The following is a 27,587-nucleotide window of genomic DNA, read 5'->3' as shown; positions in this document are numbered from 1 at the left end:
GGGTCAATTGATTGATTTTTTCAGAGTGGGAAAAAATGGCGTCCTATTTTGTGCTCATCATCTTCATGAGCGTGGAGTGCTCAGTTAGCATTGAAAATGTGGACATTTTGAGCGCTGAGTAGCACTGTACCTTTATTTTTTTGTTTTTATTTTTTTCAACTACAAATAAAATTATATGTATTAGAATTATTTTTAATTAAGGTTAATCAACTATTCTGAAATATTTTTTCAAGTACATTCAATATTTTAAAATATTTTATGGTATTTTGAAATATTTTCAAAATGTTTTTTGATGTATGTCCAGTTTTCTAAAATATTTTGTGATGATGCATTTAGAAAAATATTTAAGGATCTAATATTTTACAGTATTTTATGGTTCATTCACTATTTTAAAATATTTTTTCATATGCATTTATTATTTTAAAATATTTTGTGACTGGACGCACTTTAAAAAATATTTAAGGATCTAGTATTCTAAAGTCTGTTGTGATTTATTTAGTATATTGAAATATTTTTTTTACTATTTGAAAATATTTTGTGATGCAATATCACAAAATAAAAAATACTTTAAAACACTAGATACATATGAAAAAATATTTTAGGTTACTAGATGAATCATAAAATATTTTAAAGTATTCAAAATACCTGAAAAATATTTTAGAGTGTTAGATGAACTTTAAGTAAAAATAATTTTAATACGTATAATTTTTTTGTAGTGAAAAAAGGAAAAAATAAAAAAATTATTTTAAGACACTAGATACATATGAAAGAATATTTTAAATATTATATGAATTATAAAATATTTTAAAATACTAAATACACCTAAAAACCTATTTCATAGTGCTAGGTAAACCTTAATAAAAAAATATTTTTAATATATATGAATTTTTTGTAGCAAAAAACAGTTAAAAAAAAGATCTCCCCACACTGCTCAGCACCCAAAACATCCATGTCTTGAGTGTTGAGTACTGTGTGTCCATCAAGAAGATGAGTATGGAATGCGGACGTGAAAAAATGTGAACGCGAGTTTTTTTTTTTTTAGACTGAAGTGAACGCGAGTTGATTGATTTATCCTTCATTGTTTATCTAACCCTTTGTTATTATAAAATAATAATTTTAAAAATAATAAAAAATATCTCGAAAATTACACTAATTATTGGCTAAAGAGATTTTTTCCCAGCTCTATTCTGTTTTTCCTTACCATTGTTTCTATTTGCATAATTTTTTTTCTTTTTTTTTGGGTTGATGATGATATATTTATGTACAAAATTAAACAGCAAAAAGGTAATTGAAATCAAGAGAATGGAAAATTTTAAACATAAAAAATGAGTAAAGTTTATTTTACTCTTTATAGTTTAAAAATAAACAATGAACTTATTGAAAGTTTTTGGCAAAAAAAAAACTCATTGAAATTATTTCTTGCAAAATATATTTATAAAAATTTTAATATATTATATTTAAATTAATTAAAGGATTAAAGTGCGTCTATCATTCTGAAATATTTTCTCAAATGCATTCAATACCTCGAAATATATTGTGGTGCATTTAACACCACAAAATATTTTTTAAGTGCATCTAGTATCGTGAAGTAATTTTTTTTGGCTTGGTTTTGGATAGACCAAACAATATTTTTGAGTATTAGATACACCTAAAAAATATTTTGAGGTATTGGATATATTAAAAAATACTTCAAGATGTACCTAAAATGATATTTCAAGATGTTAGATGCATCACAAAATATTTTAAATACTAAATGTACCTAAAAAAATATTTTAAAATACTAAGTACGCCTTTAACCTTAATTAAAATTTGCGGTAATTTTATCAAAGGCGGTATAGCAGGCAAAGAGTTACGAAGAAATTCTAAAAAAAAAATCTCAAATTTAAAAATGTAAAAATATTTCTTTAGAATTAGTGACGTCACTCTTTTGCCTTTCTCTAGAACTTTTCATTCTTCATCTTTGCAGGTTGAGCTGCGGCCATATCAGTTTTTCCGCAAACGACGTCGTCGAGGGCCACCTGCATTTTCTCCATCTCCGGCGAACCGTGCTGTATGGTGGGATATCATCGGATTCACTAATTTCGGGGAATCGGGATGCTCACGCCGATTTCCGACTATGTCCTCTCACGAGCAAGCCCTAGTATCCCTTTTTTCCCAGCTAGCCTTGTCCTTCGACGGCGCCATTTTGGGTCTCGCCTTGGCCTATGCCGCTGTTCGGTCCGTCCTCAAACTTACTGCTAACTCCGCCGCGCTCGACAAGCTCAGCGTCGCCCCTACTGTCTCCGTTTCTGACCTCCGGTCACTTCTGGACAGTTCCGACGCTGACGGCGATTCCCAAGGTTGCGACAAACTCGTTATTGTCCGTGGCACTGTCGAGGCCAAGTCTGCCGTTGAGAGCGGCTGGAAAAGCTTAAGATCTAGTGTGTTAGTTTCTCGCGAGTCTGGCGATAACGCTGTGGTTATTCAGAGAACTCAAACGGTAATGTTCTTCTACACTGTTTACTGGATAAAAACTTTTTTTTTGGCAACTTGGTGGAGATTGCTGATTGCCTTAAACATTGTAGAATCTATTCACTGTCGGGGTAAATTCACCGAGAGCTTGAATTCTTCCTCATTTCTTGAATTGTGTTCTTAGTGGACACCACGTTGTGATACATGTCTGGTTGAATTGATTGGTGATCTATAGATTGTTATCTCGCTGATGAGGCAGAGGCCGAGGTCAATGTGGAATTTACCCTTTGGTCACACGGATGGGTTGGTTTGTGATGCTTTGACCATGTTTTTCTCAGTGCTATGGTGGCTCGTAATGCCTGTTGCAATTTCGTTTTGGTTCTCATAAATCCCAGGGCAAACTTCACATACGTAACAGTGTCAATGACCGACAAAGGGGTTGGTCACGAAAGTATCCTTGAAAGTTGAAACTTGAAACTTTAATAATGATTTTTTCAAATGAATATAATTTATTTGATATTTAATGTTTTGATGATCTACTTTTTTGTGATTAAATTCCAAATTGTCGTGATACCATGTGTTGCCGGCTACCTGGTGCTGATTAACGTCAACTTTTAGACTATGTGCCTGCCTGTTTGTTTCCCTAGGTTGTGTTACTTCAACTATTTGTTTACTTGTTTGGATGAATAAGGATAAACAGTCCTGATTTCATTGACGAATGATATTGCCTCATCAACTATGCGAGCGTAAACTTGATTTCTATGAATCTTTTCCTGCAATTCAGCGATAAATTAACTCTTCTTCTTTCTTTTTGTTTTATTTCCATGTCATAAAGTGTATATATACTGAATGGAAGGGCTTCTTCGGTTGGACTTCTGATCTCCGAGCCTTATTTGCTCGAAATTTGAGGCAGCAAGAATCTACATCTTTAAGAACGGTAAAGCATAACTTCGTTGCCTTTGATGGTTCTTATTTAGTGTAACTAATTCTTCAATTTAAAAGTATCACATAGCTTGGATGTAATAGTTGACTGGTTATTTGAGTTTCTTGAAACCATATATTACTTGTACAATTTAGTATCCTAGTTAGGATGAAAGAAACCATAGTAAGCAATAATGGAGTTTCCATTCTAAGAATTGCAGATAAAGATATTAGTGTTTCAGATATTCTTTTTTCGCTTTTATTCCACAATCAGTTTGTGGAGTTAATAACATGTCAAGGGGGAATATCCTGTTGATGAAACAACCATTGTTTGGTCTCCGGTTTCCAGCGTAATATGATTTAGTAGAAACAGCCAAACTTGTAGAAAAGGACTAGCCGGCAGATTTAATGGCTAGAAGATGAATAACACCCCAGATAAGGTTGTATTATTATAGTCTAATAGACTGACTGATGGCTCTGAAAAGCCAAGAGAACATGCTAATATAGTTCTTGTAGATCATTGCCTGTTTGGGCTTATGATGGTCCTCAAGAATCTCTTATTTTGATCACTGATATTGATCTTGCTTTTTTATGGTTAGCTGAAAGGACTCTGTTGTCTTCTATGGTTTAAATTTCTTCATCCTTTATCTCTCTAGTTTTATGAATCTTATAGCCACTAAAATATCATGGTTCCCTTTTAGGTTCCCTTTGTTCTCGTTGATGGTGGACGGCGACCTCATGGTGATTATGTTGTTGTCAATTTGGAAGGCTCAAGGCATCCCTTACCTCTTACTACAGTTTATCATAAATTGCAACCGATAAATGCTTCTCCTTACACATTCTTACAGGCACTTTTTGGACATGAGTATCCAGTGAGTCAATATTTTAAATGCTTCTTTAATGCATAGTGTTAAGTTGAGTTGTGTTCAAGTTCAATATTTTTGTCATTCTCTCTCTGAATTACACTTTTTAGAGCTTTCACTCAATTCTGCGAATGCAATTGTACATATCATTAGCACATAATATATCAAAATCATCATGCCCTTTCTGTAGGTTGGGCTGCTGGATGAAGAGAAAATTCTGCCTTTGGGAAAGGATATCAGCGCTGTTGGCATGTGCTATTTTAGAAATGGAATTGCTGAAATTAAGTCATGCAAAGAGCTGCCATATTTTCTGTAAGAATTTTTTTTTTAAACCCTTGGATAAAAACATTTTAACCTTTGGCATTGTGATATTTTATTTTATTTAGTTAGTCCTCATTGTAGGGTTAGGGTGGCCTGTTCTGAATAATTCATGGTTTTGTTGGGGTCATCGTGATTATGCCAATGTATGAACTGGGAATATGGCAATGTATCATTCCAGTTGTCCTAGCATGTAATATTTTGTCGAAGTGCCGGATGTATGTTTTGCATCTGCAATCGTTTAACAAGTCTTCTCTCTTGCTACATAAATAAGTTTGATACTAAATAATGCCTACTGTCTTTATTCATAGTGGGATTTGTTATGCGCATAACTCCAGAAGTTATTGCAAGCTATTCATCCTTGTGGCAACGCTGCTTGTTGAAAAATAATATGAAGTGATTGACGTGTTTTATAGGTCTGAAATGAGCAAAGATCAGATGATTGTGGAGCTTAAATTTAAAACAAAGGTACTTTTTTGGAGTGGTATCATTCTGGGTTCACTGTCAGTGGGCATTCTTGGTTATGCTTTCGTGAGGTATGCCTCTCTTTTTTTGGTTGCTTTACCGTTTTATTTTACTCTATTTTATTATCGTGGGTAAAATTTGAATGGGTTTGGAATGCATTCGGATCATTGTTGATGACTAAAGCAAGTCATTGTGCTTGGTATAGTAAACCTTGCTTGCTCTGACCAGCTTGTAGAGATAGGCTTTTTTCTACTTGACATTTGGTGTCTTTTTCCCCGCGATAAGTAAATTAGAATTGTAATTTGAGCAAAAATTATGATAATTTTGTTGGGTTGGTGCTCAGTCAATTAAGATGTACTATTGTTTTCAGAAACTGGAACAGATGGAAACAATGGAGGCACCAGAGGCAGGCTCAGCAGCAAGGGCAAACCAACTATGATAATGCTGAATTTGAGATTTTAGACAATGAGATGGAAGAGGTTCCGGATGGACAGTTATGCGTTATATGCCTGATGAGGAGAAGGCGTTCTGTGTTTATTCCCTGTGGGCATCTTGTGTGTTGCCAAGGGTGTGCCATATCAGTTGAGCGCGAAGTGGCACCTAAGTGTCCTGTTTGTAGGCAGGAAATTCGCAATTCAGTGCGGATATTTGAATCATGAGCAGACAGTAGCTACTACTTGGTTACCTGCATCGAGCCTGGCATGCCTGCTGAAACACATCTATCTTGGTTAGCAGAAGGGTCGCATTTTCCTTTTCTGTTTAGATGATCTAGATTATGCCGAATCCTTCCTTGCCTCATTGGTCCTGTGAATTCCAGTGAATGATTTGTATATTCTTAATATCACTTTGATAGATTGGTTTTAGCCGGCCCTCCTTTCTGGGAAAGTTCTGTGTTGATAACTAAATATGTTTTGAAACCGTTAGGTATAGTGTTGGCACCGTTTACGGTGTATATAGAGAACTCTATCGCCCCTTTACGTTATGTTTGGCTCGACGGAAGGAAGGAGAGGGGAGGGATTTTAATCAAGGGAAGGGGAGGGGAGGGGAGGGGGGATTTTAATGATCTCCTGTTTGGATTGATTGGAGGGGAGGGGAGGGAGCAATTTTAATATTACCTTATTTTGTTCTAATAAAAAATTGACTATTTTAACCTCATAAAATTTAAATGAATTTTCTCTTTTTTTTATTTTGTTAAGATATAACTATAAATATATAATATAATTCACCAATTTTGATTTACAAGACACAGTCACACACTTATAGAATATTAAGATAAAAAGTCACAAGTAATAGATTTCAATCAGAAAAAAGACCCTAAAGGTGAAAGAAAATACCAGCAGCCTCTTGGAATTAGAAGAAGAGAAAAAAAAAGTTTACAAATGCTCATTAATTTTGGAGACAATTATCTTAATAACCTCTTGTTAGATACTTAAAAGGACTATCTTATATAAAAATGTTTACAATTGATTAGAGGTTAACAAATTGAAAGGGTATATAAGGAATTAAAATATTATCTCTCACCTCCTCTCCAAAAAAACCCCACTTTTAGAGGGGAGGCTAGAAGAGAAGGGGAGGAAAGAAAAACCCCTCTCCTTTTTAAAAAACATCTTAACCAAACGAGCTCCCCTCCCCTCCTAAAAAATTACACTAGCCAAACAAGGGGAGGGGAACAACTTCCCTCTCCTCCCCCTCTGAAAATCCCGTACCAAACATAGCGTTAGGGTTTTTGAATTAGGATTTCTTCCCTTGCGTTCGAAATATATTTTCAACGGTCCCACTTTTAGGTATATCTAGCATGTCCTCATGAATCAAACGGTACAGTTGTAAAATGCCCACTTGAAAAAGGAAAGAATTTACTTAATTTATCAACCTTTGATGCAGCCACAGTGCTTCATTTGACGAGATTTATGTTTCCATTAGCTGTTAGATGCACGAAGAGCCGTTAATAACGAAGGATGATGTTATTTTGGGTAATTTGATTTTGAGAAGCCAGTCCGGGTCAAGGCTTGAATGTTCAATTCAAAGGAGGCCCAGAATTTTCTGTTCAATATTTGTATCATTCTGGAAATAATTGGTTTACGATGTTTACGCAGATCACAAAACGGAAATGGTAGACCTGATTTTTGTTGTGCGATATCTTTTCAAATGGGGTCCTGCTTTGTAGATATCTCATCGCTAATGTTAAACTCTAAAGCAGGGCAATCTGCCCTGAAAAAAAAACCACTTAGCGTAAACAATAGTAACAGAAGTAAGAATGTGCAGTCTCTCTATCTTATACAAGTAATGTAAATATTATGATCTAGACTTACACTTGAACAACCAGGCATAGTGTTTTTGTGGTGATAGTGGTTTGAGGTGTGTGGAGAATAAAATTCTTATGCCACTATTGGCCTCTGAAATTCGCATGCGTATCCTAACTATTCCAGTTCAGTTCAGCAAGGCGATACATCTGGATGTACAGAAGGGTTCTCTGCTGAAGCCAAGCTTCTCACCTAAAGGCTAAAGCTGACTTGTCGATGATGAAGCTGATCCGCCATTATCGTTCTTGCTTAGCTTCCACAAGGTACAGAAAGAAACAGGTTGCCCTTTCCACCATAGTCCCACACTGGTATGGTTTTCTTCTATTTTCATCTCCCAATTATTATCATACTTCCTCAACAGAGCTCGAGCTCCATCGATGGTGTCCTCGCCGAATTTCTCCCCCACAAACCCTGCTTCTCTCATTCTGTCGCACCATTTCTCTTTCCCTTCATTCATCTCACGCTGATTTGTTAATGCTTTTGCAGCCTCTCCTTCCATCAGTCTCCTCTCCTCACTCTCCCGGCCCTTGAATGCTGAGCTTATGGAATCCAAAAACTTCCATAAGAACTCAACTCTTCGCTCAAATCCAGTGGCGAAATTCGCACAATTGTTGCAGCAACATTCCATGTTGTTCTCGCTTAGTATGACCCCCTTGGGCTTCATGCTCCACAAAACCTTCAGAAACTCGCTCCGTTCATCAGGAGTGTTATGATTTAGGTGGTGCAGCCTAAATTGTGCACATACAATAAATATTTCATCTGGTGAGACATTGAGAATTTGGGCATTTAGATTCTGTAGTGGATGATTATCCAGCCTATTTATCTGCAAATTGATGTTTATAGACTTGGCAAAACCAAGGAGTCTAGAAGAGAAGTTGTCCCCAGGTGGGCCAGTAGCAAATGGGGTCTCCATTTTCTGGTCATTTTCTACTGGTGCAGTCACGACAGTGAGGCGAACCAGCGGAGGGGGTCCTCCAGGCCGGCGAGTCAGGGCTTCCAAAAATGTTGGCCATTGAAAACCATGAGAGACCCCAATGTCAATGATGTGGAGTGTTTGTGAACTATTGGATTCTTCAGCAAGAATTTGCATAATGGAAGAATTCGCTATGTTATTAGGAAAGGCAAACCAAGGGCTAACCTCATAGAACTTGAGCAGACATCTTTGAAAAAATCTTGGGTCTGTGGAAGCAAACGTCAGAGGCCCTGAAGAAGCAATGGTGGAAGAAAAGGAAGTAGAAGATAAATGTTGCGTCAGTGCTCGGAGGCCATGAGCAGCAAGCCGGTGGTTGGCGTCACCGGACGGTGAGGCGAGCTCATGGAGAACATACAAGAGGTGCTGGACACGGGTCAGATTCCCTGTAGCCAAGGCTTGAGCACAAGGGTTCAGCAACTGTTCTGCCCACCTCCCTTCCTTGTTGTTACCGTTATTACAGTTATTCCCGTTGGCCTTAGCAGATCCCTTCTTGTTCCCTGCAGATTTCTTAACCGTTGGCCCCTCTACAACTGCATCTCCATTGTCAGCTTCATTGGCTGCGCGGCTCTTAATTTTCTTGGACTTGTGATTCTGAGATGGTTTGATACATAAATCATCAGGAGCGTTTCTTTTCTTTGACAGATCAGAAGATGGCGGGTTCTTTGAAATATAAGGCTCAGTGGGTGTTTCACTGCCATTAATGGTGGCAAACACGGTGGTGCCGGTGCCGGCATTGAGAGATCCAGGACCAACATCAACCTGGTATTCATGGCCAATGTCTTGTCCCTGACCCCACAAGCTATAGTCTTGAATACTACCCGCGTTATACGGATCATCCAAGAAAGATGGATAGTAAGAAACAGAACCTTGAAACCAATCCAAAATGTGATCTGATGCTGGGTTTGGATCCATGGAAATTTTTTTCTGACAGAATCCAGGAAATGGAGAGATTGAAGGAATGAAGAGTTTGAAGGGAATAGTATAGTGTGTGGGATCATTGACCCGAGAGGAAGAAGATAGAGATGAGAAGCTAATGGCTGATTTCTTTATTCATTATGTTTAAGGAAAATAGTTATAAAATGTAGCAAGGGGCAGAGATGTTTCATGAAAGAGACAAGGCAGGGCATTTTCTAATTGTTCGTGTGCTGTTCATTTGGAGGATGTGATGTTTTATTAAGGTTTGATTAGGTTACATAGGTTAGTAAGAAACTCTGTCTCTTCTTTGTGTTGGGTGGCTACCTTAATTCTTTTAGGATTGGATAGAGGAATTTCTATGTAGGTTGAGGGATGTGACGGGATCTTTATTTTTATTTTAAATTTTTTGAATCTCATTGAGACGGCAGACAATATTTGACTAATTGAAAAATTCTTATTTTTGTCTGGTCAGGCTTCTCTATTTCAACTCTTTGTGCTCTGTTTTGTTGTTGAAACCAATGGATTCTTTTTGTTCTCCTTACTCATTTTTCCTTCCCTAGTATATTAATATGTGAGAAGTTGCATCTGATATATATATATATATATATATATATATTTCTTGTTTGCCAAGCTGATGTATACTAATTGGAGTTTTAATTTTTATTTGTTCAACCTTCCTTTTCTCTCTTGATCGTCGTATGAACAATCTGCCAGAGCACTAATATTAATAAATTAATAAATGAAATAATGTCAAAATTTTTCTTACGAATTCACTTGTTCAACGGGATTAAAATGTGTATTTGATTAAATCAGTAAATTGATCTGCTTGAGGTACGTGCAAACTTGAGATAAAAATGAGTACCTGGATCTTAAAAATGTTAAATTTACTCTTTTATAATCATGCAACCCTGTATTTTAAAGTGATCATGAAAGAAAAGAGCATGACCATTAATAATCATTTTGCGAAATTTTAAGGGCAATCGAAGTCCCCCCCCCCAAAAAAAAAAAAAAAAAGCCTATGGGAGTATATTAGAATTACTTACGCCCTTTCGTTAATATGGTCAATTTCCTATGCATCTAAAGAATGGAAAAGCTGGAAAAAAAAAAATGGTAACTATCTAACTGTTTAAAACAGAGACGGTGGTTACTTTTTGTGATTGTAAAGATTTCATATTAAAAATAGCTTCATAAAATCTACTGGTATTTTAAATTTTTAAAATAAAATTGTAATTGGTACTCCAAAAAAAACTTAATTTCCATTTTAAAATTATTTTAACTTAAAAATTAAATTTTAAAATGTGTATACAATTTTTTTTTTGGGGTCCGCCTAAGTATGGTGGTTAGGGATGATTTAATTTGACATGATTGTAGAGAGATTGTTGCAGTACCAAATTGTTTATAACCAGTTGACCTTATACTTCCCTCCTTTTTTTTTTCATAAAAATGTGACAAAAAATTATTAATACTGAAGGGCGTTAGAATCTGTATTGGAGCTGGGAAGTCAAGGGGATAAATATAAAGAAAATTTGAGGTGGCTAAATAAATTAAGAAATTTTCTCATTAGTGTGACGTTTTTCGCACAGAAATTTAAAATTGATTAATTATGGGACCGGCCAGTGGGCACCAAGCTGGTCAATATTTATTAATTTTTTGATCGGAGGATTATAAGATGGCAAACTCTTGAGGAAATGTATCGCAAAAAGGTATGTTTTTAAAGAAATCATTATCAATTTCGACTAAAAATTTACTAAAAATTTTAGGAGTGTCACGAATTTATTGGTTATTTTCTCATAGAATTAGAAAATTTTTTTGGAAAAATACTTTTTGTTTATTGGACGAAGATTGTGATGACTTTTACTTAAATTAAAATAATTCCAGCATTTTATTTGATTGAGTCAAGTAAAGATAACTAGCTCCTTTTTTCTTGTATGAAAGACAAAATCAAATTGAACAATCACTTATTTAAAATAATATAATTCATCCTTTTATAAGAATTTTTTTCATAATTTTAGGAATAGTTTGAAAATATTTTTAAATACGTCCCTCATAAATAATTAAATCATAATAAAAGTTCATTTAGACTTGTGAAAATCATATATTTAAAAGGTAGAATTGAAAAGAAGCAAAACAGAATATACACCAAACAACTCTAACAACTCCCCCCCCCCAATGCTTGTCAATCTCGAAATTGGACCTTGTAACTAGAAATAAAGAGAATATAATATAAACTGTTTAAAATAAATCTAAATTAATATTCCTTCAGTCCTAAATATAAGACCCTTATACTAGTGTGTATAAGGGTCTTACATTTAGGATCAGAGGAGTACTTCTCAAAGTTAAAGTTGAAGTTACGGAAATACTTCTCAAAGCTAAAGTTACAATCTTTTTTTGATAGATATATATACCAATAATGTTTATTATTACTCTTCAATGAAAATATCTTTGTAATACCATGAACATTATGTCGTAATTTCTGAGAATGAGTTGCAGTACCTATTTTTCAATCTGATCTGATTTTAACTTTATTTTAATTTTGGTCCTTTAGATGAAATTTTTCCATAAAATCATTTGTGGGGACTACCATTTTCTTTTTGAGTGATGAGACTATTTAAAATGACGCAAGACCAACAAGAGACAAATTCCAACTTTTAAAAAGAAAAAACAATAGAAACAAAATTTGCAGCTCAGCTTAACGTTGACATGCACAATTATAACTATCACCCATATGAGATATTAGATAAGGTCCTCCAAACCATACATTGAAAGATCAGAACAAACAAACGAACTCAACTTTATGTCACCAACATTAATCTGAACAATTAATTCTATGAATAATGGAAATAAACAGAAGTCTGAACAAGTATTGATTATATCAACAGTTCATTTATAAATATAGGGGACACTGGATAAGGTTCGTCAAGGCCTCAAACCATATATTGAAAGATAGGATGAAATTGGCACACAAATTTATTACTATCATTAATCTGAAAGATTCAGTGACAAGGAGATTGACTTGAACCACGTACAAGTAAGAATGGAAGAAACAGAAGAACAGTGGAAAAATGGAATGAAAAAAAATGAACAAGTAATTAATACTGGACAACAATTGACAATTAACGGATGATTAAGCCTATCCTAGCCTAGCCTAGCCAGTGCCTCCAAGAACACCCTTGAGCTTCTTGACTTGAGCATCATCGAGGAAAGTGACTGTTTCCACCAACTTAGATGGCAAGTCATTACCAAACAAAGCATAGTCGAGGATTTGAAGGCCAGGGTCAGGGCTACTGAAAGAAACAAATGCAGTAGCCGAGTTTTTACCAGCGTTAACCTGAAAGTGCAGCAATCCTTGTGGGAAAACCATGATCTCCCCCTTACCTACCTTCTTGATATAAACTTTGTTAGCTGAGGACACAAACCCAGCAAGGATGTGACCATGAAGACAAAGTAGAAGCTCAGAAGCGCCAGGGTGTGTGTGGAATGGGATGACACCACCAGGGGCTAAGTCTAGCCTGGCTATAGAAATTCCAAGCCCATTCACACCTGGGAATTGGGCCACAAAGGCTGGGCTCACTGCTGCACTTATGATGTTTGTGGTGTTTCCAGATTTGGCTAAGGCAGTGTACACAAAGTCATCTGCAGTTACCTTAGCAGCCGCCTTGCAGGGGAAGCCGGCTGGGCCTTCTGCAGCCATAAGGTCAGCTACACAGAAGTCTGCTGCATTGGATATGGATGATGATGATAGGATAAGAGAGAAGAGGAAGAGAATGTGAAGCATCTTGACCAGAGTGTATGAGTTTGTGTGTGTATGTGTGTGAACTTCGTTGGTACGAAGGGAATGTGAAAGGTATCATAGTATATATAAGAACCAGATCTTGCAAGTTGGAGCAAAAAGATATGGCCATGCACATGCAGTGTATGATGCCAAATGCCAAGGAGGAAAAAGGTTCCATGCCCCCAAATTATTATGGCATTAAATGCTGATAGGGTCCCCCCCTCAAGCAACATCAAAAAGAATATTAAGGTAAGTAGAATAAGTTAATCATACAAAAGACATATAAACATGCTCCATACATTTTTCAGTGAGCTTACTTCTAGTATAGTTCCATGTCTTTTTATGACTGGCTTGGCCTATTTACCTTTTATCAACGTCATTGGTAGATCATACTAACATGAACGGATCTGTAAGCATGTCAAAAGTAGATTCTGCTTAATAGAATTGTTACAGACTGGATTTACCTGAAAATATTTGCCAAAACCTCTTCAGGAGTAGGAAATCGAGAGATGAATAATGATTACCACTATGGTCCTCAGACAGGAAAGCCTTAATCGGATGATAAAATTATGGTCTGAGCAGATTGCTGATTAGAGATGTTTAATTAATTGCGTGAGGAATGCGTACATATTGACACAGCTGGGAAGTTAACGCTGGTGATTATATCTCCATATTGTGAAGGCCATGCCCAAGAAATGAAACTGTTCTTTCAATCAAGAAATGATCAACGTCTTTCCACAAAAAGGCAAGCTTTTTCCCAGTTAGTTTTGCAGAATAAGATATTTTTCGAAGTGCCAATATCAGCCAGTTGCAGAATAAGATATTTTTTGAAGTGCCAATATCAGCCAGATGGCAAAAACAGGAGAGTCATTCGGAAGTGGTCCAGTGTCACATGGGAAGAGGAAGAGGAAGCACATAAGCAGACATTTTGACAGCTAAATGCCTTCAAGTGCTCTCAAAAGGGAACCATGCAAATGTGTGGATAAGAGGAAAGCTTATCCTGCTAAGATATATTGCAGTGACATCCCGCTCCGACTAACAGGAGATTTCATCACTAAAGGACACATAAAGAAATGTAATTGAAAAGAGGCATATATATAATACATTGCAGGTCAATATCGTCCACTTTTCCTTTTAGCGGTAGTAAATGGCTTGAATTTGAACAGTGAGTTCTCTTAAGGTTACAGGATTGTGATGCTGTTATTAAGTTTAAAACTGCTAATAGATCGTTTCCCTTCCTTTGCATATTTATATCTTTTGATATTTTGTGAAGAATTCCCTGGTGACTAGACGATAACAAGGCTATTTATCATAAAAATAGTACATGTTTCACATATGAGCAAGTGAAGCCTTTGTTTTGGAATTTATATTTATTGGACAATAACTGGTCAAAATGACCCTGATGTAAAATGAATGATTGTTCTGCACTCCCATTTTAGCTGTTGTCCTCCATATTCTGCGGTTACACTGTTTTAAACAGTTTCAAATGTGCGTACCACCATGTTGTTTCTTGAGTTCTTTTTCAAAAGTGAAAAGGAAAGAGAAAAATAGAAGTTGAGGTTGTATTTCAGTGAAACCCTAATATAGACAACAAAGTACAGATGTTCTTGCAAAAAAAATGGAGGACAGTAATAAAAATATACCCATACATCATCAATATTCCCCTATTATATGAACAAAATTCTCTCTTTTTCATATTTTTCTTGTTAGTATAATGGTCCTTGCCTTTGTCCAATTCTTAATCCTCTCACCGAGTACCTTTACATCTGAGAATAAATTTGGAGCACAAATGGTACATCTTTTTTGGACTGATCTGATTCGGATGCTTTTGGATCATTATTTTTCTATCTGAACAGAAGAAAGATGCAAAATAAAAAACAGTTCTTCAAAGATCATCAACTCTAAAAATTATGATTTAGATTAAAAAATAATAATGATAAAATTTGAAGTGTACAAATCAAATGTTGACGGTCCAAAGAAAGTCTACATAATGACATCAAGCAAGAAATGCACAAAATCTGGGTTACTTTTACGTTGGCTGAGTATATATGAAGCTCGTCCCAGATGTTATATAAAAGAATCAAACCCTAGTTGATAATTCAAAACTTTATTCCTCTAAAGCAATTGGACTGGCTTCCTTGAGTCAGTCGAGGCTTTCAGGTTTAGGGTTCACTCCCATATGGTCCCCTGTAGATCAAGTCATTTTGGTCAGTATAGGCTTACCCAAAAATGCAAAGAGCCACCTTCAAGCCTAGAGAAGCAAACAAAAGAATCAGTCCTCAATAGGTGGAGATAGGCAGAGAAGGTCTCCTTCAAAGGCTGCAAATAATTGTGCATCAGGACAGAAAGCTTCCTCCCATGGCTTGGCGTTTTAAGCCAAAATAAAGCATAAATTAATACAAATAATAAAATCAAGTGTAGAATATTAAACAGCAAGGCACTGGAGGAAACATAATAATGTAAATTGGCTGTTTGCAGAGGGTTTAGCTTAAGATGTTCATCTTTGCCTTAATACTGCTTCTGGCATCATCCTCTATCTTCATAAAAACTCAGGATCTCAAAGCCATAGATATGGTTTTGCCGAAAAAGTTTATGAATGATTATATGTGATGACCGTGCAAAATTCCACACAATATAGTATACTTACAAGAGATAACAATATTAAAAGAATCTGGCATTCATAAAAAATAAATGTATAATCAAAAGAAGATACACAAAAAAGGGATGATACAAGTATTTTTTTTTTTTCAAAGGATACATGTAAAAATTGTATGTGAAGTCTGGACGCAATCATATTCTCTTTTTTTTTTGGTATCATTTATATTAAATACATAACTACATAAATACTACCTCCAGTCTTAATTATAAGAATTAGTTGACTAATTTGAAGAGATTAAGGAAAGCAATTAAGTTAGTTATTTGTAATAAATATGTGTTGTCTTTTCTAAAATATCATTGTTAATCAAGTGTGTTGACTAAAACTACAATTATTAGGAGGACTACCTTAGGAAAAAATGTATAAATATAAGAGACAAAGTGGATTGGAGTCTTATATTTAGGATCAAAATAAAAATCAAACGAGATCTTATATTAAGAACCGGAGGTAGTATTAAGTATTTCCTATCACGAGCGAAGTAATCTTGACTGTTCTCATACGCAGTAGTAGTAATGTCCCTCGCGTGCCATTATTGTATGTTCATGGAATTTGCCTCTATTATTGACTTCAGAAATAATTTCTCTTACATTTTACTCAAAAAGGCGTTTTGGATTAGTGCCTACCGTGTCATTTTTGAACTATACTCACACAAATGAGTTTGTCTTACAAGATTCAGAGACAGTACCTACCATTTCATTACTGAATCACACATTTATTAAGTCTTTTCTACAGATATGATAGTAATTACTTACCTAAACAAATCATTGTCTAAATGAGACATATCAACCCGCAAATATTGCAGATTTGCAGTCTCAGTACTTCCATGCCCACTCTCTTCATATTTCTCTGAATATTCCTTTAAATCAGAACACCACAGTACCGACAAGTCTGATCGTGATCAATCCTATTTCATAATAAGTTTTGTTTAAAAACGTCATACAAGTGTAGACTATAGAAGACCAATTCTTGTCTACTAATGATACGCTACATGTTTATACTGTGTGTGTGAATGTCAGACTCCACATGTATGAATCAAACTATATATCAAAGAGATTAAACTTTGATGGTTGCATGGAAATAGACCAGCGCATGGGCACATGAATTTTCCAAGTCTGAGTCCAGTAAAAAAAGAAAATCCCAGTAGATGAGATATATTCAGTGACAATTGTTCTTTGAATTTGCAGGTATCAAAACAGAAAAACCCAGTATAGACTAGTCTGGTTTTGATGAAACCCAGTTCATAATGAGTTATGTTAATCAAATCATACAAGTCAGGAAGTGCATAGACTAGTCAGAAACCAGTCAAAACCCAAAAAGAAAAATAAAGGGGAAAAAGATCCCAGGTGAGGCATAGAGCTCCTGCTGTGAAGCTGCAGAGAGTCAGTGAGGCAGCAAATGCTTCTTCAGAGGGAAGATAAGTGATGAGTGGGACTAGCATACAGTAATAGTAATGGGAAAGAGATGTGCTCAAAGGAAAATGGAAATGAATGAAAGGGGTGAGTTAGGTGTGGCACATTAGTAAAGGAGGGAGAGCATGTGTTATGGGGCAGAGCAACAGTGTGCGTGAACAGTTTTAACCTCAGAGTGCACTTTCCTGACAACTTGCCAGAGAGAAAGACAAGTGCTTTCAATTGCAAACAAACAAGTCCGAACCTCCCTCGACCCAATAGTCTTTTCCCTGCACTGTCTCTCTACATCCACTATTCACGCAAAATAAGAGAATAATAATAATAAACTCAGGCTAGTTTATGATGAAGTGAGCTTAATTCTAATTTTTAAGTTCTTTTTGAAAGAAAGTCTTGTTTATTTGTTCTTGTCTTCCTTCCTTTTGGAAAAGATTATCAAGCATTCAATGGTTTTCATGATTAGTTACCACAACATGGGAGTTTAAACTTCCAAGAGAATCTTGCTTAATCATCCTTCAATGAGTACCTTCAACTGCTAATTATAATATGAAGGGCTAAAGGAAGTGTGACGTGTCAAGTTTCTTCCTATGGTAATCATTAAACGGGCAAACATTGAAAAGGGTTATGATGATGGTACCTAAAGAAGCCAAATTGACTGTAACCCAATATCTACATAGATGATGAAAGTGAGAAAAAGTAAAGTAAAAAGCGAAAAGCATCAAATCCGTACCCCCAAAAAAAAAAAAGCAGGTTCAGCAATAGCTCCATGGCTTTCAATATCCATCAACGAGATCATGCCACACATACGAAGCCAAAAAAGATCTAAAATGACACGTACGAGACTGTCTCTTGCTCAAAAAGTTACCACCCATACCCTCGGATTACAAAAGAGATCGCTATGACCGCTGGCGTTGTTCAGCAGCTTACATTACACTTCTTACAATAATAATAATTAACAATTTCATGGTATTATTATTTAGATGGGAATTTTAGTCTATAATGTTAAAGGTCAAATTTTATTATTTCAAGGGACAATAGTTTGTCAGACGTGTCACAAATTTTACCATAAAATAATTTCCAAAATAATATGATAATATCAGAGGCACTATTTTCCATGACTGTGATGTCAATACAGCAGCAGAACCTAAGGTGCATGGACTAACCTGCACTCGAAATTAAATATTTTTTTTATTATTATTTTTCTTTGTACATTTGTTTATAGATTTCTGCAAAAGATGTCAGAGACAACAAAGGCAGCTGCAAGGAAAGAAGAAAAAACAGAAGCAGTAGCTGCAGGCGGTGCAGTCATAATAATAAGAACAGACTCACTCACTCATTCACAGCACATAGAGAAATAGAGAGGAGGTGGCAGTGCGAGCCAGAACAAGGATATCATCAGAGCCATTAGTATCTATTTATCCATCTCTCTTATCTATCATCCATGCACAGAAGAAGATTCTGCCCTTTGGGAGAAAAAAGAAAAAACTATCAATCAGCCCCAACATATAGAACCAATCCTCTCCCTTTTTCTGTCTTTGTTTGAAGTCTGTTGAGCTCTTGTTCTTTATTTATCAGAGTGTAGAAGAGAAACTTATATTCTTCTCTTTTGTCTGAATCACAAGAATGATGAATACTGCAAGAAATAGGCCTCCTTTCACAGCTTCTCAGTGGCAAGAACTTGAACAACAAGCTCTTGTTTTCAAATACATGGTCTCAGGGACACCGATCCCACCTGATCTCATTTACTCCATCAAAAGAAGCCTAGACTCATCAATATCTTCAAGGCTTTTTACTCACCATCCCGGTGGTAAGCGCATGAAGAAGCATGTTCATATTTCTATTGTTTCAAAGCTTATGGTTCGTTCTATTGATATATCGCTCTCTGTATACCTATTTTGCAGTGGGATGGGGATGTTTTGAGATGGGTTTTGGGAGAAAAATTGACCCAGAGCCAGGAAGGTGCAGAAGAACAGACGGCAAGAAATGGAGATGCTCAAAGGAAGCATACCCAGATTCAAAATACTGTGAAAAACACATGCACAGAGGAAGAAACCGTTCAAGAAAGCCTGTGGAAGTTCCTTCATCAACAAGCAGCATTACCACAAACACCTCGCAAGCAATCTCATCATATAGCCTTAACAGAGGCCTTTCCATGATGAGCAACAACCCAAACAACAACACCCCCTCAATCTCTTCTTCTTTCCCTTTCTCTGAATCATCATCCCAGTATCCTTACCAAAATTCTTCTCTTAATCCCTTCTTTTACACCAACTCAACCTCTACGAGACCTCCTGATTCTGATTTCTCATCTCATAGCAACACTACCCATCAGCTATTTTTGGACTCTGGATCTTATTCCCAGGACGAGAAAGACTACAGGTTTGTGCAGAACAAAAAAGTTGGCAACTTTGTTAGACGGTGACCTTCTATTTTTAATTTTATTTTGACCTTATTTTTTCAAGCAGAAATATTCATGTGGACGAAAGGGCATTTTTCCCAGAAGCTTCAGGGTCAGCTAGAGGCTTCCCTGACTCGTACCACCAATTATCTATGGGCTCCTACAATAAATCCTATTCAAACTCTCACCAGTTTCAAAGCCTCAATGATAATGACAGTAATCCAAGGCAACAAGAAGAAGAGCAACATTGTTTTATTCTAGGCACTGACTTCAAATCACCCAGACCAGGCAAAAGCGAGAAAGACACTGGTACTGAAACTACCCAGAGACCACTTCACCACTTCTTTGGGGATCAGTGGACTCAAAAGAACACGGATTCTTGGCTTGATCTTGCTTCCAACTCCAGAATTCCCACAGGTGATGATCATTATTACTGTGCTAGTTCTTTAGATGCCCCACCTCTAAACTGTTCCATAGAACCAAAAAAAAAAAAAAAACTATTTTTCACATGTAATATCGCCAATATCACCCTTCCCCTGAAAGATACATTGAAAAATAAAACTCATTAAATCAAGATAAGATTTTTCTGGACTAATTGTATTATTTAGCCTCTTTCTTTTCTTGCTTTGCAGATGAATGACGTTTTGGTCATGTGTGATAGTGGATACGGCCAGGAGAGAGATAAAGAGCGCGCGCGCGAGAGAGAGAGAGATGGTGATAAAGATGAAAGGTCTGGTGGCTAGGGGAGCTTACCTTTGATAAAGCAGAGATGTTTATTATGGAGGAATGTGGGGGGCCACACATGGATTTGTGTCTTTACTTTAGGTTGATATCTAAATATACTTTCTTGCTTCCCTCTGAAGAAAACATGTCTCATATTTGCCAACTGTGTGTGTGTGGTGAGGTTTGTTTGACTGAGAGTGAGTGGACTGGAGGGAAATTAAAGGAAGGAAGCATCTTCAGTTTGTAGTTGTCAAGTTCTGCACTTTGCTTTCCAATTCAAATTGCCTCTGTAGCTTTTGCTTATTCTATAAAAGTTTATGGACCCAAACGCAACATGTGCTCTGAAAATGTGTGTGTGTCGTACCTCTGTCATGAAATTCTCTGCATCACTTCCTTATGGACAACTTGAGATCTCACAGGTTCTGATGCTGCACTTTCAAACATTGCTAGTTTGCATTGTGCTTTTCAGTGGCCGTTCCTTTGAATGAGTAAACTAAATTAACTAACATTATATTTTTCTTAAATTATAATTAATTCTTGCCTTATTCACAAATATTATCTAACTTCTATATTATTTGAGCTATATATATAGAGAGAGAGATTTCTTATTATCTGTTCTCATGAACAAACCTACGTTTTTTAAAAATAAAATAAAATGCCTTTTAGACAATAAATTATACTTTTTCCTTTTTTGACCCATAATATTTGTATAATGTTTTCTATTTATTAAAATGTAATTGGAAGCAATTATTCTGTTGCTTAAGATGAAGTTGGATCCTCCGTTTGGCGGAGCCATCAAAATGTGTAAATTAGAGCCGGTAATATGGGCCAACCCGCCGATTATGGGTTGGCCCATGGCGGGCTTGAAGCTTGGCGGGTTGGGCTTTTTAGGACCGCTTTTTGACGGGCTGGAATTTTTTCAACCCGGCCCGCGAGGGGGGGTTGGTGGGTTAGGCCCGCCAACCCGCCAAATTTTGTTTTTTTGTTTTTACTTTTTTTTTAATAAAACCTACTCGAAGTCCCAAATTCCTAAATACCTAAAATAAAACATGCAAATATAAATTATCATAAATAAAACATGGAACCCATCCAAAGTTCCAAGTTCCAAGTTTCAAATATATCAAAATATTAAACATATGATTAAATGAACATGATATGTCCTTAATAATTTAACAAACATCTCAAATTAAAACATAAATCCAAATTAACACTACCACAAAGTCACAAACACAATGTCACTACACAAATCACTATCAAGTATCAACTATCAAGTGCTCAATCATCACTCATGAGCTAGGGCAAAGGCGCAAAGCAAAGACAGAGAGCAGAGAGCTTGGGGCTTGGGACTTGGGAGTTAGGATTGGCCAAGGGCGACTGGGAGAGTTGGGACTTGGGAGTCTGGGAGGAGTGCAACACGCAAGCAAAACGTGAAAATGAGACCGTGTTGGTGTTGTCGTGTTAGACTATTAGACATGGACTGCTCATTATTACACTGTGGACTAGGCCAAGAGTGTAGAGATTGAGAGGCAAAGGGAAAAATTTGCAACAAAAAAAAAAAAAATGGTTAAACGGGTTGGCCCGCCAACCCTGCGGGTTAGCCCGCCGCGAGTTTGGGCTTGGCGGTTATGGGCTCAAAACTTCCATTTTAAAACGGTCTTAATTTTTATCAACCCAACCCGCCACTTGTTGGCGGGTTGGTGGGTTGAGCCCGCGGGCTCAACCCATATTACCAGCTCTAGTGTAAATGGCCTAATGGATTGGAATTCACCCACTGGATTAAGTGAGTTGGTCTGTTCGAACTCACCACCTCTTATTCAAAAAGTAACAAAGTCCTGTGTGGTTAAAAAAAAAAATTAACAGTAAGAGCTCTGTGTTGGCCCTGGTAAATTCCTGGATCCAACTTAATTTTTTTTGTAACCCAGAAAAAAACAGAATATTGTTGGGAAGTTAAAACACAGTGTATCCCAAGGGAATGCTATAGAGTTGCTAATGCTCTTGCAAAGAGGGGAATTTCAAATTCTGATTCGCCGGATAGAGAAAGATATGGGTTTAAACGCACCCCTTCTTTAGTTTTTTGCTTCTTTAGGGCCTTAGCCATATTAGGTACCAAAGGAAACAATTAAAGATCTGCTTGGAATAGTGTTCAAAGACACCCATAAACACATTTCACGGGAATAAAGATAAAATTATTTCTACATATTTACTTTGTATTTCATAAATTACAATTAAAAAGTTACTTATAAACCATTCTAAACGGATCTTAATATTTTATTACATTAACTTGTTATCTTCACACATATACATATTACCTCTTATCTTAATTATAAGATTTTATTTATAGTATAAACAAAATCTTATAATTAAAACTGCAGATAGTGCGTATATATAAATGAAACAATATTCTGTTTATCTCGAATTTCGCACAGGAAACATACTCTTGTGCTTTTACAGATTTGAACATTATTATATTGATGAAAATGAAAGAATTACTACTCAAAAATTAGAAAATATAAATATATATATATATATATATGTAAATACATACTCCACATATATCTCGTGAAAGGCCCTATTCGGTGTGCTAGTCAAAAAAAAAAAAAAAGGCCCTATCGGTGCGAGGCCCCTGTCACAGTAACTTTAAGGGACTTCCACAGCATATTTTCAGTTCTCAGAAGGCAGAGTTTTTGAATCTAGAATCGAAGGCCACCGCTGGTCCCAACCAACAAAACACAAACCCACCAATATTCAACAACACTTGCGTTTCTCCTAATTTTCTCTCAGGCATCTTATAGTCTTTTTGAATTAGGCTTACACAACCCAACTCTTCAATCTTGGGGTAACAAGTTACTTTCTCAAAGACTTATTTTCCAACCTATTCTTCGGGCTCAGAGGTAACAGTTTCCAACATTATGCTTCAGTATCTCCACCACAATGATGATCAAAGATGGAAGGCATGGGAAAATGATACTGAAGGACCAGTGTTTGGCGAAGAATACCATAGGCTTCTGATGTTCCTAGCAAACTGGATAAAGTAAAAAGCTTCTAAACTAGATGCATATTCGGTTCAAGTCTCAAGATGTTTCAATTTCATTTCTTTGATTTCAGTTCAGAAAGATGCCCTTCTATTCTCCAGAATTGGTCATATTTTGCCTTTCACAACCGATAACAAATAATTAACATCTAACTCAACAAACGTTACGTTTGCTTGGGATTAATTTTTCTTCTATATTATGTGGCAAGCACAAAATAGGCTGGTTTCAAATACAACAACGTCCGGTTTTGAATTATGGGGGGCTAAATTGAAACTTATTACATGAAACTAGAGGAGCCAAAAGCTTACTTAAACCAAAGTAAACTCACATGTTCCTATTGTCCTGTTCACTCACATGTTCCCAAGCTAACAATGCATACTCAACTCAAAATCACCAAGAACATCATAAATCTGAATTTGTACAAGAAAACACATGCATGCCACATCTCTGTTTCATGATAGCTTCCACAAGATTAATTAGAACTGAGTCATTACCAAAATAATAATCAGCCAATCCAACACCCAAAAGCCAGTTGGAAACAACACGCTTGTGCTTGGCCATCAAAGCAGCATATCTTGTAGAAGACGCAATTGTCCACCAGTCACGTTTTAATTTGACTCCAAACACAAGCCACACATTCATCCACCATAGCACAATTTTGCAAAAGGTAAAGCTTCTTCAAAGCCTGAAGAATTTCATGAAATAGTCATGTCACAGATTGGCATTGCAAATGTGCATTTCCTTGGCATTCACACTCCATTCCAAGTTCAAAGCCACATAAAGATACAAAATGGACCATCCGAGAACACCCCCCCCCCAAACCTTAAAAAAAAAAAAAAAATTCGTTTCTTATTTCAAAAGTAGTAGCTCAGGAAAGTTTCGAAATGCTGTATTCCAAGAAGGTTTGGATCCTTACAAGTTAATCATATATGCATTATCGTCTCAGCACTGAACAACAATTCGATCAAGACTTGCTTTCCGAAGAACTATTATGAGTTATGACATTACGGGTAAACAAACTAAGCTGCTCTCCAACTTCATCTTGATAAGCTTCTCTTAAATCTCCTATTCAGAAAGAAAATTACACAGAGCAATGGCCAAAAGAAAACACAAAAGTCAATCTTAAAATGCAAATGGCGCATCATCGCTAGATATCATACTCCGTCTGGGAGATTTCATTGAACTCCGACAATCTTGATAGTAAATCGTTACAATTTCAGCAAAAATAAAACTTCAGAACATCATGCTCATTACCAATGCAAGAGTCAGTGAGTTCAAATATCAGCAAAAAGGTTCTGCAGTATCAACAACCAAATAATCAATCACACCAAATTTTAATCACTATGTATAATGAAGTCATAAAATTAGAAGCAAATACATCAAAACGGGGAGGGGGAAAAATCAGATTCTGTCATTGCCAACTAATTCTTCAAACCTTCCTAGCATCATTGTACATTGAACATGTTAGAGCAAAAATATAAAAATATAGAACCAAAGAGGAAGAAGGGGCTTCTTTAAATCATGAGCCGTGTAATGAAACTAAGGACAGTAAGTATAAATGTAGGAAGCAACGCATGGAAAACGCCAACTATAAATACCCATATACAGAAAAACTCGAGGTCCGAGCATTCGTTCCTTCATTCGTTTCTTTCAAATGTCAATCCTTGCTTTCTATGATGATGTTGCGGGACTCTGGAGGATTCCAATCCAAATAAAAAGAATTGCCAGAACATTCGCACCGAAAATTTCAACCCCTAGCTTCAAAGGTATCCTTCGTCCTTAAAAGTTGCCTTCTCTTGAAAACCAAGAAACCAACCACACCAATCTGCATGATTCCCGCAATACCGGCAAACAGAAGGCCGACCTTCTTCCTCCAGTTCATCCGGGGCGATGATGCCGGCGGGGGCGAGCCATGGTAGGAGCGATCGGGGTGTCGCGGTGATCTTCTGGGAACCGCATGAGCAGGGTTAAGGGGCGCGGAACCATGGAGTGGCTGCGATGAAGAATGGGAATGATGAGTTGGCGGTGGCGGTGGCGGTGGCGGTGGGGATGGCGGGTGGGCGTATGAAGGCGCAGGCAGCGAATAATGGGGAGATGACGGCGGCGATGGCTGCGGCCGAGAAGGAGGAGAAGAAGGTCGCGAAACTGATGTAGAGGGTGACTGGGACTCGGCAATAACAGAATAAATACTGAAGGTGATGCCGAAAATTACAAAACCTAAGGTCGACAATGGGGAATCCATGGAAGAACAAGAAAGAGATGTCCCTTCTCAAGGATGATCAATATCAAAATCAGGGTTTTCAGGGAATTTCCGCATCTAGTTATATCGAACCTTTCTCCCTTCTTCGTATTTAGCTCTGAATGAAAGATCCCCACCTCCCAACAGAACTGCTATTGAAACAGAATCCGAGCATACGATCGCTTCGAATCAGGACATTCCCAGCGACAGCTTCCTACTCAGCATAAAGAATTCGAAGAACTGGATCGTATGGGTTTGCCCTCAAACCTCCTCTTAGTTGCTCTTCCAAAGGGGCGGAGCAACATACCCACACCCCCAAGATTCGAAATCAAGCGGCTAGGGTTTTGTTCTGACGCCCCAGAACAATGAGGGACCTGAAGAACAGAGCAACGAGTCAAAGAAGCAGGCTGCGAAACAGTCCAAGGTTGAATCAATTCCAACTCAACCACCAGAAATTAAGGTCCTTCATGAGAAACGTGATGCGGTCAAAGTGGGAATGATGAAAATCCAAAGGAAGCCACAGATGAAGTAGGATAATAACGGAGGCATTGATGCGGGACAGGTAGGACAAACGGGATTGAATTTTGCGTGGGAAATAGCAGCTTTCTCAGGAAATGGAAGATGATTGAAGATGCAGTGACCCGGGGGAGGGGGGGTGGGGATGGAAAAGGGTTAGATAGAAAGTCTGCGGGGAATTGAACCGGTTTGGGCTTAATTTAGGCGAGTGATGAGCTAGCAACAGAGAATCTTAGGACCTGTCAGGACTCACTCATGAGACTTTACACAGACGGCGAAAACGGGGGGAAGAGAGAGAGAGAGAGGAGAGGGACGTGATGACGTGGCAGCCATTGTGGGCCCAATTCTCGCTGAGATGCTGTTTGATTGTGTGGGGGCCCATTTTGGTATAATGGTCTTGGGTGGGTGTGAGATGGGGAAGGCCTTGGGTTGGGCACATTGGATCCTTTGAGAATAGAAATATAAATATTTATATAAAATATTAAATTAAACTCTTGAAAATTAGTCGGCAAAAAAAGAAATCTGAAAAATTATGATCTTTTAAGAGTAAATTCAATCTTGACATAGTTGGTCCAAAAAAAAAACACAATTAGGTTGGCAAAAAAATTCAATATTCACATAAAAAGATTTATTTATTTTTTCTTCTAAACAGTAAGCACAAATATTTTCTTATTCAAAACATTTATATTCAAAACATTGGATACTAAATATAGACGTCTCTCTTAGCGGAGATTTGAACCAGATCAACTCTTTCCTTAAACGTAATTTGAGATAAAAATCATGCTACTTACTATTTACAGAAAGATGACTGATTGACTTCTCAAAATTTTTATAAATCTTATAGATATATAAGCAATTTTAATAATAGATTTCTTAAATTTTAACCACATATACATTTAGATTTCAATCATACTATCATCGTATACGAATTCATTTGTACTAGACGAAAAATTCTTAACATTTTCGAAATTTAAATCCTTATGTCATTCGATTTTTCATAATCTTAGATATTAGTGGCGATTAATTGATTTTACAATATTCAAGTTACCGCATGGCCTGGTTGTCCACAATGATGCCTCTGTTAAAGATTCGAAAAGAACCACTTTTAAAAAATAGTGTAAAAATAAAGACATTTTCTTGGACAGAGAATGTTGTGAATACTCAACGCTTTACCTAACTACGCGTGTGGTATTAATGTAGCGATTATTAACATTTCATTATACGTCTTCTTAAGGACCAAAATTGATAGCTTAGTTTTCTGCAATTAATAAATTAACTTTTTTAGGCGAACAATAATTAACTTCAATAATATATTAATATCTAATATTACTTCTGATCATAAATATAAGAACTAATTTATAATATAACTTATATCACAAACTAACTCGGAATGGGAGGTAGTAAACCACAGTCCATGTCCAAGAAAATATTCCAGACAGAATTTACGAATGTCCGAAATTGATCTGATTCAGGAAAAAGCCAGTGAACACCATGGTTTAGTTGGACTGTGTTCCTCACAAATCATATTAATCATGACAGCTAGCAAATAGCAATTCAGAATTGGAAGAAGTGATGATATGCCCATTTTTGCTGATCATATTCTTTTAATAATAATATATCTGACATTTTCCTCTCTCAA

At 36.5% G+C, this 27,587-nt stretch overlaps 5 protein-coding genes across 5 annotated transcripts; 2 read left to right on the top strand and 3 right to left on the bottom strand.

Annotated features, from left to right (window-relative positions):
• Window positions 1-1,991: 1,991 nt before the first annotated feature.
• On the top strand, window positions 1,992-5,985 carry LOC114721514 (E3 ubiquitin-protein ligase SPL2). The gene is made up of 6 exons (XM_028907339.1): window positions 1,992-2,479; window positions 3,287-3,388; window positions 4,074-4,244; window positions 4,426-4,547; window positions 4,970-5,089; window positions 5,389-5,985. Exons 1-6 carry the CDS (start codon window positions 2,117-2,119, stop codon window positions 5,675-5,677), a joined length of 1,167 nt encoding a protein of 388 aa, XP_028763172.1. The 5' UTR covers window positions 1,992-2,116; the 3' UTR covers window positions 5,678-5,985.
• A 990-nt stretch (window positions 5,986-6,975) lies between these two features.
• LOC114721513 (nodulation-signaling pathway 1 protein) lies at window positions 6,976-9,669 on the bottom strand. Its single transcript, XM_028907338.1, has one exon. It carries the CDS (start codon window positions 9,201-9,203, stop codon window positions 7,518-7,520), a length of 1,686 nt encoding a protein of 561 aa, XP_028763171.1. The 5' UTR covers window positions 9,204-9,669; the 3' UTR covers window positions 6,976-7,517.
• Window positions 9,670-12,117: 2,448 nt separating this feature from the next.
• Window positions 12,118-13,036, bottom strand: LOC114721516 (auxin-binding protein ABP19a-like). The gene has a single exon (XM_028907341.1). It carries the CDS (start codon window positions 12,979-12,981, stop codon window positions 12,352-12,354), a length of 630 nt encoding a protein of 209 aa, XP_028763174.1. The 5' UTR covers window positions 12,982-13,036; the 3' UTR covers window positions 12,118-12,351.
• A 5,223-nt stretch (window positions 13,037-18,259) lies between these two features.
• On the top strand, window positions 18,260-20,410 carry LOC114721515 (growth-regulating factor 5-like). Its single transcript, XM_028907340.1, has 4 exons — window positions 18,260-18,847; window positions 18,942-19,419; window positions 19,506-19,855; window positions 20,071-20,410. The coding sequence occupies exons 1-4, from the start codon at window positions 18,664-18,666 to the stop codon at window positions 20,076-20,078; spliced, it is 1,020 nt and encodes a 339-aa protein (XP_028763173.1). The 5' UTR covers window positions 18,260-18,663; the 3' UTR covers window positions 20,079-20,410.
• Window positions 20,411-24,315: 3,905 nt separating this feature from the next.
• Window positions 24,316-26,108, bottom strand: LOC114721548 (extensin). The gene has a single exon (XM_028907384.1). The coding sequence runs from the start codon at window positions 25,433-25,435 to the stop codon at window positions 24,941-24,943; it is 495 nt and encodes a 164-aa protein (XP_028763217.1). The 5' UTR covers window positions 25,436-26,108; the 3' UTR covers window positions 24,316-24,940.
• Window positions 26,109-27,587: the final 1,479 nt, after the last annotated feature.

The sequence above is a fragment of the Neltuma alba genome, unplaced genomic scaffold, assembly GCF_004799145.2.
Source record: "Neltuma alba isolate B1F8T4 unplaced genomic scaffold, ASM479914v2 tig00012044_pilon, whole genome shotgun sequence".
NCBI classification, from domain to species: Eukaryota; Viridiplantae; Streptophyta; class Magnoliopsida; order Fabales; family Fabaceae; genus Neltuma; species Neltuma alba.
Note: the sequence above shows the minus strand (reverse complement) of the source record. Positions and strands in the feature narration are given on the sequence as shown.